The sequence below is a fragment of the Fukomys damarensis genome, unplaced genomic scaffold (assembly GCF_012274545.1).
Source record: "Fukomys damarensis isolate Sample0158 unplaced genomic scaffold, DMR_v1.0_HiC HiC_scaffold_23, whole genome shotgun sequence".
NCBI lineage: Eukaryota > Metazoa > Chordata > Mammalia > Rodentia > Bathyergidae > Fukomys > Fukomys damarensis.
This window is the reverse complement of record NW_022900935.1, coordinates 43,938,493-43,955,042: the sequence shown is the minus strand read 5'-3', so window position 1 is coordinate 43,955,042 and position 16,550 is coordinate 43,938,493. Positions and strand designations below refer to the sequence as shown.

Genomic DNA, 16,550 nt, shown 5'->3' with positions numbered 1-16,550 from the left:
CCGAGTAAGTCGGGCTGCCCGGGGACCCTTGGGGCACGCCCGGGGAACGCCTCTTGTCCTTCCCAGAGGGTGGGTCCGCGGCGCCGGTGTGACAGCCCGCGGTGACTGTCCTCGCCTGCAGGGTGGACCACTGGAACAACGAGAAGGAGCGGCTAGTGCTGGTGACCGACCAGTCGCTGCTCGTGTGTAAATACGACTTCATCAGCCTCCAGTGCCAGCAGGTGGTCAGGGTGGCGCTCAGCGCTGTGGACACGATCTCCTACGGTGAATTCCAGTTCCCCCCGAAGTCCCTCAACAAGTAAGTGCGTTCTGAGAATCCAGGACCAGCGGATCTTATTATCCAGCCCTTTCAACCCCGTCTCCTGGTGATGGTCTTGTGTCTGCTTCATGTGTAAGCTCAGAAGCTTAGCTTCAAAGATAATGGAAAGTGATCATTTCTTAAAATAGAAGGAAGTGGCTGCTGGCCAAGGAATGGCACTAAAGGATTCTGGTACAAAAGACAGCTATAAAAGCAGCAGTAAAAAGCGTTCACGTGGGTTCCAGATATGTTGAGGTGGAGCCAATGTGTTAAAAGCAAACTGGATGTCTCTCTCATAAGGGCATTAAATCTCTAGCCCAGAAAGGATCACATGGTCTCATTGAGTCTCTTTCTGGTTTATTCTTAAGAGAAAAAGGTAGTGATCTCTGTCGTTTACAGCTAGCACTAAAGGTCATGTATGTTTGAAAATAATGATCAGCTTTCAAGAGTCGATCACCTTTTGTTTTTTCAAGGAGGACAGGTTTATTTTGTAGAGGTTTCAATCCATAGTCCATTGGCTCCAAAGTAGGACATCAAGCCATCAGGGCCTGGCAGAAGAACACACCCTCATGGCAAGGCTGCAGGAAGCAGAGAGAGAGGTCATGGGAGAAGCCAGGGAGCTCCATCCCTCCAGGCTTTGCTGAGTGGGGGCCTCCTCCCACCAGTCCTCTCTCTCATCAGTGGACTCATCCAGTCACCTCCCAATGATCCCATGAGGCTTTGCAGGGTATATCTGGATAGAAACCACATCGTTCCATTCCTCGCACCTAAAAGACACATGCTCATCTCTATGGAAAATGTATTTAGTTCATCTGTAAGGATTGCCAAACCCTGGCAGTTCCAGCGTAACAGTTCCGAGCCCAAAATCTCTGAATTTTAAAGCAAACTCTTTTACTATCAGCTCCTTTAAAAAATTAAAAAAAAAAAAAAATTGGCCCAGTGGATGAGGCCGTTACTGGCAGCACCCAGAGAAGAACAAAGTAAGTCATGTCCCAGCTGCTGCAGTACCGGGAAGCCTGACAACATCTACAGCCACTGCCCCTCCTGGGAACCATGACCTCTGTCTTTCCAAATTTCTCAAGGAAATACTCATGCCTCATCCCTTTAAATTCTTTGTTCTCTGCCTGCTCTATGCCGAGTTCCTGTTTCACTGACTCAGCCTGCTTGTGCACTGGTTCGCAAGTGAATAAACAGCGTACTAACTTCACAAGGCCTGCTGTGAGTGGTCTAGGCCCCTCCACACCTGACACCCACAACTTAGAGGTTTGTTTGGCTCAGTTTGTAGAGGTTTCAGCTTGTAGTCCACTGGCTCCAAGGCAGAGTGGCACGGCAGAGGGACACACAGGAAAGTGCCTTCTTGAGTGAGGTGTATGACAGCGTCTCCCTGTGTAGTCCAGGCTGGTCTCAGACTTGTGGCAATCCTCCTCCCACAGATCCTGAGTTGGGATTACAGGTTTACGCCACCATGCCTGCCATTTGATTATCTTGATTTAAAAGAATTTTTTGAAATGTAAAAAGGCTAGACATGAGAATAGTCAAACTAAATTTCAGAGATCTGTTGTTAAGGTTTGGACAGGAAACATCTATTTGCTTCCCATCACTATGACAAAATACCTAAGGTCAGTGGAGGAGGAGACACTTTATTTGGGCTCAGTTTCTGAGGCTTAAGTCCATGGTTGCTCGGGGGCGTTGCTTTGGGTCTGTAGGGAGGCAGAGCCTGTCTTGTCCGGGACAAACTCCCAGTGAGCTGATTTCCTTCTGCTAGGCCCTCCCTCCAGGTCACAGCACCTGGCAATAGCACCAGCAGCTGAGACCATGCCTTCAGCACATGAATTCAGGTCACAGTTAGGATCCAGACCACACTGATGAGTGTAAGTTTTGAGTGGTATTTAATAGGGTTATTAATAGGATGAAAACATGAGTCATTGGACTAGGTTATCTACTCAGGGTTCTCATGAATTTTAATAGGCATGTAAAGGTGAAGTTAGTGTAACCAAGACAATGTATTTGTCATATTTAAAACTTGTGATCTCAGTACTCACAAGGTGGAGGCAGGTTATGAGTTCAAGACCAGCCTGAGCTAGATACCGAGTTCCAAGCCTTCCTGGACTGCACAATGAGACCTTGTCTCGGGTGGATAGATGGACGGTCAGGTGAGTGGTATTTAAAGCACTTGTTAGTAGAGACCATCATCGCCATTGAAACTGGGGACCTTTATGCACTGGGAAATGGCCCAGGGCTTTGCCTGCACACAGAGCTACCAGGGCTGGCATATCCTCACACCTGTGTTCACCTGGCCCTCTCCTCATCAGGCGAGAAGGCTGTGGGGTCCGCATTCAGTGGGACAGGCAGAGTCGTCCTTCCTTCATAAACAGATGGAACCCCTGGTCCACCAACTTACCCTATGCCACTTTCATCGAGCACCCTATGGCTGGTGTGGATGAGAAGACAGCAACTCTGTGCCACGTAAGTAGTCCCTGGGCATTGGCACCATTGTGTGCCGCTGGGGATGAAGGGTCCCGGTGGCCAGGTGCGGCTGAGCCCTTGAGATGGGTGACTAATGATGTGGAAATGGGCTCATGACACTGGTGAGCGGCTGCTGGTCACCGGGGTTCCCTGACAGTCCTTGGGGCCAGGCCCTAGGAAAAGCATCACAGAGGGCAGCAAGGGACAGCCGCTGCCCTGGGGTCCTGACGGGGGCTGGGCAGATGACCATGGTGGAAACACTGAGTCCTGTAGATGGTGAGCGCCCTGGCGAGTGGTAGGGTGCCAGCACGCTTCCCAGAGAGCTCCTCAGACTGCCCAGTGTGGTACAGGCGCCACTCATAGGAGGACACTCGACTGGGCAGGAGTCATCGCTGCTGTCCAGTGTGGCATTCTTGTAGGACAGCAGTGCAAATCTCTTTAGAGACCAAGTGCCAGACATAACCCAAAGCCCACTCGTGTATCACAGGGCTCCAGTTCTCCCTGAGGACTGAGGCTTTGGCTGAAAAAGAATAGCTGCTGCATTAGCGTCTTTCGTCTTAAACAGTCAGTCACATGCGTGCTGTCAGTGTGCTACCACTGCCACAGATAATAGAGCCCAGCGATTCCTGCCGCCTCGTGATGTCCCAGTTCCCTGAACGTTGTCACACAGCGAGTCGTGTCCCTCACCGCTGGGGACGCTGCTGGTGTGAGCTCACCTCTGCCACCACAGGAAAGCATGGCGTGTGCAGTCAGCACCGCTCTGAGATGACAGCAAGTGCGCCTCGTGTGTACCTGTCACCATATTTACGGTCCCCTGCTAGTGATGGATCCAGCCATCTGGGGGTGTGCAAGTACACGCTGGTGTGCACATGCATGTGAGATGAGCATGTCATTGTCATGAAGTGATACTTGACTGGGTGTGGACGGGCAGGGTAGATGTCCCAGGGTGCTGGTTTCCCCTTCTTTTGCCTGAAGGCTGAGTCTTCGCTCTCTCTCCAGCTGGAAAGCTTCAGGGCTCTGTTGATCCAAGCTGTCAAAAAGGCGCAGAAGGAAAGCCCTTTGCCCGGCCAGGCGAGCAGTGTGCTGGTCTTGGAGCGCCCTCTCCTCATCGAGACCTATGTGGGACTGATGTCCTTCATCAACAACGAGGCCAAGCTGGGATACTCCATGACCCGGGGCAAAATTGGCTTCTAGACCACTGTGCCCAGCTGTGCGGATTGGGGCTGGGGGCTGGGTGCGGTCCCTGCAGCGCGGTGAACCCCTGGGTGGTGGGATGCAGACCCCGATGTTGGGGCAACAGACAAGGCAGGCAGACCTAGCTGTCTGTGCCTCTGGCTCCTTCTGCCCCCTGCCTGTTGGCCTTCATTGTCCCTGTGTGGTTTCTCCTGGTCCCTGCTGCACCCCTCCAGCACGCCCAGCCCCTGGCCACATCTGCCCCATGTGTGGACGCCTGGATGGGGCCAGGAGCTGGTGTCTCCACACCACACCTGTGCACACGTTTACACTCGGTGTCAAATTTTGTATTTTGAAACTTAATCCTTTTTTTTTTTTTTTTTTTTTTTTAAGCTAAACAAGCAGCCAGCAGACTGGCCTCAGCACAAGACACAGTCTTGTGCCTTGTCAACCCCTCGGGAACAGCTCTTTTGTAAAAATGTATGATCTCAAGTCATACTTTCTAGAGTTGCCCCAGTTGTGTCAGTTCTTGGGCATCTTCCCCGGCCCACAGGGTCTACAGCATTTACAGTTTTATCAGTTTCAGCAAAGTCACCCTGATAACTCTTTGCGCACAATTTTGACAGCTGTCTGGACCCTAAGTTTGTGTTATTCTATTCCTGTTTAAAGGGGAACTGGGTAGCTTGCTTTTTAAAGAATGCACTTTAAGAAAACCATAAGACCCCGGACTGGCTGTGATTCCTGCAGACCCCATGCATCCACAGCTGCTCAAAGCTCCTGCCTCCAGTCGTGTGGCTGCAGCACCTGTCATAAACTAACTGCTGGCTCCTTGGTTTCTCTTCATTTTCAGCTGCTGTAGCTTTAAGCTGCCTGGCACAGATGTGATCAGGATGCCATGGCCTGTCAAAGGCTGCCTGAGTGCCCTGGCCTTCAGCCTGTGCTCTGTCTTGTAGTAAAGACGTTTAGAACCAAAAGGATGTTGTTCCTTTCTGAAGTTATCACTAAAAGACACAGCAGTGACCAAGAAAGCAGCTATCTCAGGGCCCAGTCCCCTCACTCTGCAGGGGTGGGAAACAGTCCTGACTCCCACCCTTGATGCCCACCAGGCAGAGTGGCCAGGACGGGGCTCCTGGCAGAACCTGCTTATGGGGCTGGGCCTGTCTGAAGGTTCTTGGGGCTCCCTTTCTGCCTGGAGGCTGGCATGCCCCACAGAAAGCTACCACCCTTCCTGAATGTCCAGTGAGGATGGATGGTCACTGTTGACCAGGAGGTAGGCTGGTCATTTCAGATCTTGAGGCTGTCAACATTTTATAAATTAGCAACAATTTATTTTAATGAAAATTACAGCTTACTACCATACATATTTACAAAATTGGCTAAATAGAAAAATAGAATCCAATAGAGAATCTGTCCCAAGGTGGCTGCAGGTGCCTTCCCGATGTCGGGGGTGTGCCGGGTGCTGTGCCTTGGCAGCCTCACAAGTCCTAAGCGTGGCCATCCCACTGTCCTACAGCTGCCCCGATACCCTCCTTGGTCTCCAGGAAACAGAGGCAGAAGTGATCCTTACTGAGGAGGGCCAAGGAGTCTCCGCTTGGATGCCAGCAAAGAGAAAGCACTGGGAAATCACCTGGGGAGAGGTGGCCAGAGGGTCAGGGCAGAGGGGCTGGGGTCCCCTGGGAAGGCAGCCTGCATGATGAGGTGGGGGACTGGTGACCCAGGGGCACAGCTGGGTGGAGCCCAATGCCACCTGGAGCTGGGCCCTGGCTTCCGTGTGTGGGGTGTGTGTGGGTGTGTGTGTGTGTACACACATTCCTGCATGGATGCACTCACCTTCCCCGGGTGTGTGTGTGTAGTACATACCTGCACGGATGCACTCACCTTCCCCGGGCACCTGCACTGACACACAGCCAGCCGGTGACCACAGGTAGACCTTGCCGCCCCCTGTGCAGATGGCCAGCCGTGGCTGCTGTGGGTCCCACTGGAAGGAGCGCACCGGGGACAGCTGTTCGAGCACCACAAAGAGCCTCAGCTTCTGAATGTCCCAGACCCAAACAGCATTGGGAACATTGTCTGGGAAGGAAAGGAGAGGGAGGAGGGCACTGTCACCATGGGCTCTGGCCAGCCCCACCTCTGGAGAGCCATGGGAAGAAGCTGCAGATGAGCCCCCAAGCTGTGGCCCTGAGCTTTCTCTGCTTGCTAAATCTGTACAGCGTTGCCAAACATTTTAAGACAAAAAGGCCCCAGGGAGGGCTCTCTGCCCGGATCCTGCACCTTCTTGAGGAAGAGAGAGGTGACTGCCCACAGAGCTCCTGAGGTGGGGCACAGGCTGCTCCTGGGTGTCAACATGGCCCACAGCCCAGGGAGTGGGCAGTGCAGTGCCAGCAGCCAGGGCACTGACCGTTCCTTGTTGCCAGGAAGTAGCTGTCAGCACTGAAGGCCATCATCCCTACGCCCATCCTGGGGTTGGCCCTGTCAGTGGCTGGCTTCAGGGTCTGCAGGGTGATGGGCACAGAGGCGACCTCATCTGCAATGGCAGAGGACACACTGGGTCACCAGAAGTGGCTCAGGCAGGGGCCAGCACCCAGGCTTCCCAGCCCCTTCCAGAGGGGACCTGTGCTGACAGCGGGGCCTGTGGGGAGCAGTGCTGTGGTGCCAGGCTGCCCTCCAGCCCTGGGTGCCAGGCTAGCCGGAGGGCACAGGTAGGTGGGCCAGCATCAGCTTCGGCGGTCCCACAGGCCTTCAGCTCTTGTCCCCTCTGACGTTCTGGCCTCAGGTTCTTGGGGCAGCAGACAAGCTGGGAGGCTCCACAGGGCCAGGCACCCTCTCTGCACCAACCGACGGCTAGCTGCTGTGCCCACACATCTCTGCTGAGGCCCTCATGTCCCCAGGGGACAGGTGCCATCCCTGTGCCCACTACAGGGACAGAGGAACAGGGAGACAGGCACAGATTGCTTGCCCCTAGGCTCTGCACTCCAGGCCCCAAGGCTCGCTCCGGGCTGTGTATTCAGGTAGAAATGCTCCTCCGCTGCATCACACCACACTGCCCATGACACAGCACAGGAAGCAAATGCAGGCATGACCGACGTGGAAACTCACTTGGATGCAGAGGTGTATTTTTCATTAAGTGAGAAAGGAGGGGGTGAAGGAAGGAAGGTGTGGCTAGTGTGGCAGAGCCCAGTGGGGCGCACAACCCCAGGACCCCAGAAACAGGCCAGTGGCAGCAGCTTACATCTGCTCTCTGCAGTGGTGAGAGGACGGGTGCCTGCTCGGGACGGTGGGAAGGGCAGGTGGCCCAGGGCCAGCAACGGGGTCTTCTCTGTTTCCTTGTACACAACCTGAAAGACAGGGCAGCCACCAAACAGTTCCTGACAGGGACTGAGGAAGCAGGGCCACGCCACAGCCCAGCAGGGAGAGGCCCTGGGTGGCACAGAGGCAGGAGGTCCCGGGGCCACCTCCTCTTCCTCCACTTCCCAGCAGGTGCTCCCACCCACCACAGGCAAGAGACCGAGCCTAAGTGAGCCTTTCCTCCTCCAGCTGCTCACCAGCATTGTCGCAGCCATGGAATCCCATGCCCGGCCCTGCTCACAATGTAGCGTGGTGTGGGCTGCAGGCGGAGCCCAGAAGCTGTGGCCTGGCCTGCCCTGCACCACCTGCCCCAGTTCCCATCCTCTCTCAGCATCACCTCTGAAGGACCTGCCTGCAGCCTGGCCCCACTGAGCACGGGGCTCTGCTCCTGCCATTCCGATCCTGGCACGTGGCGGCGATGGTGAATGCTGCTCCCCAGGGACCTGGTGCCTCTTGTTCCCTGGCCCTAAAATGCTGCCTCGCTTGAGTTGGAGACACCTAGCTCCCAGCCCTTCCCTGCCTGTCCCATCCACTCTTCTCTGGCTGAGACCCAGGGCCCAGCAAGGGGAAGATGCTCAGTGTTTGGGGCAGGCAGGGCCTGGTCTCTGCCTTTTAATACAAGGGTCTACTGTGGGACAGACAGAGTGTGACACCTGGCTAGGGATGGGGGCAAAGTAAGAGTCTATGAGTGGTATGACAGGAAATATAAACTGGGCACAGTGGTGCACGCCTGTAATCCCAGCACCTCAGAAGATCACCAGGAGTTCAAGGCCACTGTGTGCCACAGAGTGAGTTCAGGGCCAGCCTGAGCTATGTGAGACCTTGCCTCAAAACAGAAGACAGACAAGACCATGGGTGGGGCCTGGCACTGAGATGTCTTAATGTCTTATCAGCAGAGTGTGCAGAAAGTGACATCACAGTGGCCGCTGTGAATGATGCGCAGCTCCCACCCACCCCTAAGCGGAGCAGAAGTGTGCTGTGCTTCAGACTTACTGTCTTGGGGCTGTGAATGGCTGCAGGATGCCCAAACTCCGTGATCATCTTCCAGGTCACATGGTTCAGGAGCCGCACCTGTGGAGGGGATGGTGGAGGCTGACGCAGGCTCAGGTGGCCCTGGGGGGCCCCCAAGCCCCTGGTCTTTCACCCACCTTTCCGTCATAGCTCCCGACTGCCAGGAACTGGCTGCTGGGGCTCCAGGCCACAGACTTGATGCCCAGGGACCACTCGTAGGCGCAGTACACGGAGAGCAGGCGGCCATCCAGAGAGTACAGCAGCATCTTGTACTGCGGACGAGACAGTGAAATGGTACCATCACCCGGCTGGGCACGGACATAGCACGGAGCCACCTCTCAGGGAGCGCCCCGAGAGCCAGAGAACGCCAGCCGCCAGTTGGTGCAGCGGGTCCCATCCCCAGCTCCAGGGAGAGTTCCGGTCATGGTCTGAAGCGAGGCAAAGCCACCCTCGCCACAGCCATAGCGCTGGGAAAATGCAGGAGGACGCCCAGAGAGCACAGGCCCTGTGGCTCATACCTCCAGGCAGGCGTCCCATGCCGCCAGTACACAGCTGTTGGGGGCCCACTCCAGGCCGGCCAGGTCCTGCGTGTCGGTGTCGAAGTGCTTCCAAAGGGGAGGGGAGAAAGACACGGGATGACTTCGAGGAATTTGCTTAAAGAAACCCTGGTTTATCTTACAATTACTGTAACACGTTCGGCACTTAACTTTCTTATGCAAAAGTGGACAAAACATCCACATCCTATCTCTATAGTGCACCCAGCCCCCCTGCACAGCACCTGTGTGCTGGCACCGAGGCTGTGCTCCCCACCCACCTGCAGCCCCAATGGGAGCCTTCCAGAGCTTTACCAACAGGCTCCGCACCTCGGCCCAGACTGACAACCCACGGCCTGCATCTGTGCCGCCTCCCTCCCAGCCCGCAGAGCAGAAAAGGGCCTACCCGCAGGAGCTGCCAATCACTGCACACAAAGATGCTCACGTAGTCCTTGCAGTCTCGCCGCTCAGCTAACGCCATGTAGCGGCCATCCCTTGTGAATGTTATTCCTGCAGCAAAGGACAGCAGAGATCAGGCCGCATCCAGATAAGAGAAAATAAGCAGTCACTTTCAAGCAAGAGTGAGAAGCCAGGCATACCTGCGATACTAGCTGATTGGAAAAGCCAAGGAGGCAGGAGGATTCCAAGTATGAGTTTAGCCTATCTCAAAGTGTAAAAAGGATTGGGGGTAGTTTGGGAGTAACAGCCCCCAGGTTCAATCCCTGGTCTACAAAACAAAAGGTAAACAACACAAATGGGAACTACTTTTCTTTTTTTCCGGGGGTTTTTGAGAGATGGACTTGCTAAGTGGCCCAGGCTGGCCTGCAACTCATGGCGATCCTCCTACCTCAGCCTACAAGTACTGGGATTACAGGTGTGCACCACCACACCCAGCTGGAACTATTTTTCTTCAGGTGAAGAAGACATTCTGCCAGAAAGCAGAAACTAAGGGACTGTAGACCATCCCCTCTCAGCAGGTGACAACGGCAGACCAGACTGCTGATTTGCCAGGAATCTGTGAATCCTCCCAAATGGGGCAGACCCCTGCTGTGTCACAGCTTTTACACAAAGAACGCAGCACCTCACCTCTCAAACTTTTAGAAACTTTTTAGAAAACAGATGACAGCAAATCCAAGAATGTTTTCAGGGAGTCAGAAGTAGGTTTGCTGCATTTCTTTGATCACTTTTGAACCTTGGCTGGAAACATTAAACTACATTTTACAGTGCGGGGGCTGGATACAAAAGCAGGAGGCTGGGGAAGTGCGAGTCCCCTGGGAGCCCCGCAGGCACAGAGTGTGAGACAGGACAAGCGAGTGTACTTCCCACCGCAGCAGCGCCCGCAGCGCCGTGGTCCACGCAGAGTCTGCAGGAGCTGGGCCCAGCCTGGCACGCTCTGCCCCCACAGTCCACTTCCTTCCAGGGTCTCAGGGTCAGAGTGGGGAGGGGACCCTCGTCACTCCTTCCCCTGGGTTCCCGGATGTGCGGGGCAGTGTAGCCGACACTGAAGGGGATGACACTGAGGGGGACGCGATACCCACCAGCCGGCCAGGGCTCTTTCTGTCATGTCTCCCACAGCACCCTCCCTGGGACCTCGCTCAGGGACAGGGATGGAAACGTGCTCAGGGAAATGGCAGGGCCAGCAGATCCTGGAGGGTCCTGAAGGGCTGGGTGGTGCAAGGAGCTGCCCCTGCTGGAAACTCCAGGCCAGGAAGGTTGGAAACGCAGCCCAGCCTGAGGGAGCGCTCTGGGGACTCACCCTGCGGACAGGCTTTGGGGTACTTGATGTAGGACACGGACTTGGTGCACAGGGACCAGACCGTGATCCGCAGCTGTCGGAAGAGGGGGAGAGAAAGGCTCAGCAGGCATCAGCACCTCTGGGGAGACAGTGCCTGCGCTGCCAAGGAAGCCTCCCCAATGATGAAGGTGTCACACACTCCCTTTACCACCTTCAGTCTCTTCTTGGTCTTTGTTCTGTAACAGCATTATTTGAGCGACCCAAAGCCAACATGAGTGCGCTGTATTCACTATTTCAAAGTATCAGGGCTGGGGATTTAGCTCAGTGGTACCACCACCTACCCCGCAAGCACAAGGTCTCAAGTTCCATCCCTGGTACCCCCCAAAAAAAAAAATCAGAGTAATCAGGACTTGCAAAGCCTCAGAGTCTGTCAGGAAACATCTTCACACGGGAAAACCCACTGCTGCCTCCTCTCTGAAGCCCAGAAGCTGCTGCACAGGCATGGGTCCCACTTATACCAGTGACACCAAGGGCTCTGTGCTGCACTGCTGCTGCACAGCAAGCAGAGGCCACCACTGCCGGGGCGCCACTCCCACCCTCCCCTCCTCTCCAAAGGCCCCAGATCCCCAGGAGGGAGAGGCCGGTGGGACCTGCCCCAGGGCCCACACTGCCTGCTCTCCTGGGCCATGGACAGGGTAACCCTCCCCCCACGGGTCACCTGACACAAAGAGCAAGCACTGGGCAGGCGCAGCCTCCTCGGAAGGGTGGGGGCAGCCAAGGTACTGCAGTGTGGGAACCCTGGAAACACCACCTGCTTGTAGTTCAGAGGTTAAAAGCGAGCAACACCATCTCTCCACACCACAGGAAGCGCCTGCCCTGGCTTGGGGTGCACAGGTCCTGGGTGCGGGGTGGGGCTGCTCTCAGGGGAGCAGGAGCCAGGGCTCAGCCTGCCAGCAGCCCTGAGTTTGAACTCCACCAGGACCCGGTCACCCTTGCGGTGGCTCAGGTGCCCTCGGTGCAGGGTGCAGGGGTGTAAAGTGGGCAGCAGGGCCCTGGAGATGCCCGCCTCGGAGCTGGGCCCTGTTCCAGCCTGTGGCACCATCACCCTGGTCTCCCAGAGCTCCAGGGGCTTCTCAGAAACACAGGGCTGGAAACGGAGAGGACACAGATAGACTTCTACCCTTCACCCTCACCGGAAATAAAATACTCCACAAAACAGCTCCTCAGCGGGCCAGCGGGGCGGTGCATGCCGGTAATCCCAGCACTCCGGGAGGCTGAGCCAGCAGAACTGCAAGTTCAAGCCCAGCCTCAACATGAGAAAAAGGGCCGCATGTAGCTCCGTGGCAGAGCGTCTGCCTATGAGGTGTAAGGCTACTACAGCCCCTGCCAAGAGAGGTAAGTGTCCTCTGTGTCACCCTACTAACTTACAGGGACAACTGCACAATCAAGTCCTCCGGGCTCAGGCCTCCCTCCCAGCAACACTGGCCAGCAGACAGCAGCTCACAGAGGGCAGAGACCACACTGGGATGGATCCTACATGACACCGTTGATCAAACTTCGAAGCACAGCCTCAGAGAGAGGGAGACAGGCCAGAGGCGGTGGGAGGCAAGGGGAGGGGCAGACCGCAAGGGGCATGGGAACCGCTGTGCGGTCATGTCCTGACCATGGGGTCATGTGCAGAACAGCCCCTGAGCCACACATCGCCACCCCTGCCCTGGTTCTATTTTTAACCTAATTATGGGCTACTTACAACAACTGCACTAAAACTGAGGACACAGAAAAGAGGAAAAGCACAAGAAAAAGATGTACCATAACAGCACTCATCAAAATGACAGGCTGCTTTGCTAAATCCCATAAAGCAGGCTTTAAAATAAAAAGAATAAAAAGAAATACTTTACAATAAAAGGTCAAATTGCAATGAAAATGGGGGAAACAGTTCTAAGTCTGTATGAGGCTAATAAAATGGCCTCAAAAACACATACACTGGAGGGCTGAGGATTTAGCTCAGTGGTTCCGCCACCTGCCTTGCAAGCACAAGGTGCAGAGTTTGATCCCTGGTACAAAAAAAAAAAAGAAAGCTTATTCCAAAAACACATACATTGGGTGTGGTGGTGCACACCTGTAATCCCAGCACTCAGGAGCCAGAGGAAGGAGGATCGTTGTGTGTTCAAGGCTGCCTGGGCTACACAGTGAGCTCAAGGCCACACTGAACTGCACAGTGAGACCCCCGCCTCAAAAAAACAAAACAGGGCTGGGGATTTAGCTCAGTGGTTCTGCTGCCTGCCTCGCAAGTACAAAGACCTGAGTTCAAACAATAACAAACAAAGCATGTAAAGATCTGACAGGCTTCCGGGCAACAGAAAGAACAGAAAGGGACGAGTCCTACCACACACTGGAATATAGTTCATCAGTGTCGTACTGACACTTCACTGGACAACGGACAAAAGAACGGAAAACCGAAGTCACCCTGTGACATGGAGGGGACTCAGTGCTGGGGCAGCTGGGGGGACGGACTTCCAGACAAGCTGGTCTTCTGCTGCTGTACGTGGTCCTGCTCCTTCACAGAGTCACACACACGCCCCTTTATTATTTTTTATTTCAACACAAGATCTTCCTAAATCGCCCAGGCTGGGCTTCCAGCCCTCTGACACACGGTGCACACCCCACTCCCACCCTGGCTATTTCAGCAGCAGAGGACAAAGGACACGTGCACGCCGGGCCAGGGCAGTGGATGGAGGGCTGGCACTTACGTGGAATTCGGTTGTGTTCAGAATGTGGCGCCCATCCGGGCTCCAGCATGAGGCCACCAGCCCTGCGGACCCCTCGTCAATTTTGCAGTGCCACTCTGGCTGCTCCAGGGACCACACCTGGGTCATGGGAGAGAGAAGGGCACCGCTGCAAACAGGCGCCCCCTCCGAGGGGCTGACGGAGGCAGAGAAACAGTGCCCAACTGCAACTCTCACAGAAAGCCCAGCAAGCCACGGATCCCTCGGCAGTTTCCTTTTGTTGTAGTCTTAATGCTGCCATTGCTGGGACCGCATTTGGGCTTCTGGCCCCTAACAAAACAATGCCTCCCAGGACTCTCCAAAACACAGTGTCCAAGATGCCAGGCTGCTGTGGGAAACAAACTCATTTCTGAGTTTGATTGCATAGAGACTATTTTTGTACTTTCTCCTTTAAAAAGTACTTAGATAAAACAGTAGCAACCATAAGAATTTTAAAGCCATTAAAATCCACACACACGCATGCATACACACACACACACACACACACACACACACCCCAAGAATTGAATTCAGGACCTTTGCGCTTGCCACGCAGGCTTGGCACTGCTGAGCTACATCCCCGGCCCCAAAACCATTAAAATTCTAAGAAGTGACTTTCAAGTTACACGTCCTTTTTCCGCACCAGGAGGGTACAGAACAAAACCCGCCCTTCCTGGTGACCCTGGGAGGGTCGCCCACACTGTGCACCCACCTGCACCAACCCCCGCTTGTACATGGCACACAGGATGAAGAGAGAGTCCGCTGACCACTCCATGTGCTGGACCTGGTCCAGGCACGTGTACAGCTGCAGGATCTGCAGGGTGCTCGCGTCCCGAACAACCAGCCGGTACTGAACACAGGAAGCCTGCGGGGTCACAGGAAAGAAAGCCCTTAGCGCCTTCCACTTTGGGAAGGCCTTCCGCACGCCTGCCCTGATCCAGAGACTGCCTCCCTCCCTGCTGTCCAGAGTGCTTTATATCTGTACAGCTTTATGTCCAGCAGCCATCATACAGCTCATTCCCAAATTAAGATGAGCTAATCAAAGTAAATATACAAACCAGGTAATAATTCTATACCCTACTACCCTCACTGGATCATCACACAGTCATATGTGGCATCACACTCCACACAAATCTGTAAGAAACAAGTTTTATAACATCGAATTGCTATACCCTAGAATAAAGTTCAAGTAGTTTAAAACTATTCCTATGTCTATTCCTTTTTAAACTGTACATTAAAAACTAAACTTAAGTAGAAAACAGCACTAAGAAAAAGCTCTTCTGTGACTAATACCAGATCCTCTCCTAATCCAGTCATGTTTGGACCATTTCCTCAAATTTAAAAAGAGTTCCTCACGGCAGGCATGGTAGCCCATGCCTGTAATCCCAGCGCTTGGGTGGCTAAGGCAGGAGGATCTCTTCCTAGGACATATAGTGAGTTCAAGGCCAGCCTGAACTACACAGCAAGACCCTGTCTCAAAACAAAACAACCAAAACCAAAACCAAAACAAATAGGTCAATAGATGCTCTTCATATCCTGCAGTTGCAAAGATATTTCATAAATGCTTATTTATGTGCATTAACTTATTACAACCAAATAAGAAAAATGGTTATTTTGAATGTATTTTTTGAGATAGTTTCTTTGTGTCCATATCTAAACAAATATTTTCTACACCTGAGTATTCACCTTTTAGGTTATATACTATGCCACAGCCTAAATACCAAGAAATGACTTTTAAGTACTGATTACTTCATTTTTATACTAGCCAAGGACAAACTAGAGGATTAGTTTCTCAATTTCCATCAAAAAAAGAAAGCCACATTCATGTTCCATGGAACAAAGAGGGAACGGAGATTGCAGACAGGAACAAGAAGGTACTGCAGCATTTATTTTTTCACACTGTAGCTTTGAAAACTGTGATCAATCCAATGAATTCCTTACAAAATGGAGTATTCTTAACTAACACCTGAAAGGATGATATGAAATCGAAATTTACTATAAGACACTAAGACTGGAAACAGAGACCTGCTTTATTCAATTCTTAGGACAAGGCCTTCTAGAACACAATTATCCATTACTTCATGAACAGATTATTACCATGTGTTTCACAATATTTTGATGAGAGTATACAAATCAAAAAGCATCAAAATTAGGTAAGCAGATATAACTCCCTCACCCCACCGGCACTTTGGGTTGAGCCCAGGGCCTGGTCCACACTCAGGCACACACCTACCACTGAGACACATCCCCACTCCTGATCTTTCTCTTTATCAAGCACTGACCTTTTCATGCATGGTAAAAACAAAACCAAAACTCTAATTTATGGAGTGGGCAGCTGGAAAACACACCAGAAACTTTGGGGTATCCACGAAGTTAATGACATTTTGTTTTGTAGCTGAATAGTCACACTGTGTGTGACTTAGAATGATACTTTATAAAGAAGGTAAACACGGAACTTGAGTGATGTTCTCAAAGGTCTAGAGCAGGGGTGGTGAATCCGTGGCATGCGTGCCATGCTGCAGAGGGCTGTTTGTTATCACTGAAAGCTCTAAAAGGTTCACCATCACTGGTCTAGACAAAGTAACAGCAGTATTAATAGTCTCAAACTGAAAAAAAATCATGAGGCATAGGCCATGCTTACAGTACACACCTGTAATCCCAGCTATTTGGGAGGCTGAGGCAGGAGAGTTCTAAATACCAGTCCTCCAAGAGAAACTCAGCAAGACTATCTCAAAGGCCTGGGGATGCAGTTCAGTAGAATGTGGGACTAACATGTTGGCCTTGGGTCCAATTCCGGGCAGGGGGTATAAATAAAGCGAAGCACACTTTTTATCAGGCTTGCTTTTCCCCTTTTTCCCCCACGTCAATGACCTGAGCCCCTGCCCCGGGACAGGCCCGGATCACACCGGTGCACTTCCAAACTTCCAGTTTTGGGGCTGATTTAAGTCCCATTCCGTCCTCCACGGATTGAGCAGCTCCAATCCAGGCGCAGAATACAGCTTTCTTTGCTTTAGGGCAGACTCTACCGAAATCATTTACTCGACTGTGGTAGAGAAGACAGCAAAGTAGCCGCGCTACTGCAACAGAATGATCTGGTTGCCCTCTTGGACAGAGGGAAAGCGCGGCAGGGAAACCGCTCTGCCCTGGCCCCGCGCCCACCAGAGCCTCCAGCCGGGCCCGCCCTCCCGGACCTCGCGGAATACCTGCCCCGTGGGAAGTCCCGC

At 53.3% G+C, this 16,550-nt stretch overlaps 2 protein-coding genes across 6 annotated transcripts in view; one reads left to right on the top strand and one right to left on the bottom strand.

The window, feature by feature from the left end:
* Window positions 1-92: 92 nt before the first annotated feature.
* Tprg1l (tumor protein p63 regulated 1 like) lies at window positions 93-4,327 on the top strand (the record flags this gene model as incomplete). Its single annotated transcript, XM_010627893.1, has 3 exons — window positions 93-298; window positions 2,611-2,764; window positions 3,764-4,327. Coding segments are annotated over 3 exons (555 nt in total), but the record flags the coding sequence as incomplete, so codon positions are not given.
* An 817-nt stretch (window positions 4,328-5,144) lies between these two features.
* The window catches only part of Wrap73 (WD repeat containing, antisense to TP73), an 11,658-nt gene continuing 252 nt past the window's right edge, over window positions 5,145-16,550 (bottom strand). Inside the window, exons 1-11 of one of the 5 annotated variants that reach the window (XM_010627805.3) lie at window positions 15,977-16,522; window positions 14,039-14,191; window positions 13,312-13,428; window positions 10,583-10,655; window positions 9,233-9,336; window positions 8,812-8,898; window positions 8,431-8,565; window positions 8,276-8,353; window positions 7,167-7,272; window positions 6,336-6,461; window positions 5,150-6,007 (exon numbers count right to left, since the gene is read on the bottom strand). In XM_010627805.3, the coding sequence (XP_010626107.1) occupies window positions 5,445-6,007; window positions 6,336-6,461; window positions 7,167-7,272; window positions 8,276-8,353; window positions 8,431-8,565; window positions 8,812-8,898; window positions 9,233-9,336; window positions 10,583-10,655; window positions 13,312-13,428; window positions 14,039-14,101 (1,452 nt within the window). In that variant the 5' untranslated portion in view covers window positions 14,102-14,191; window positions 15,977-16,522 and the 3' untranslated portion in view covers window positions 5,150-5,444. The other 4 variants (XM_010627806.2, XM_010627803.2, XM_010627804.2 and 1 more) reach the window with 4 other exon arrangements.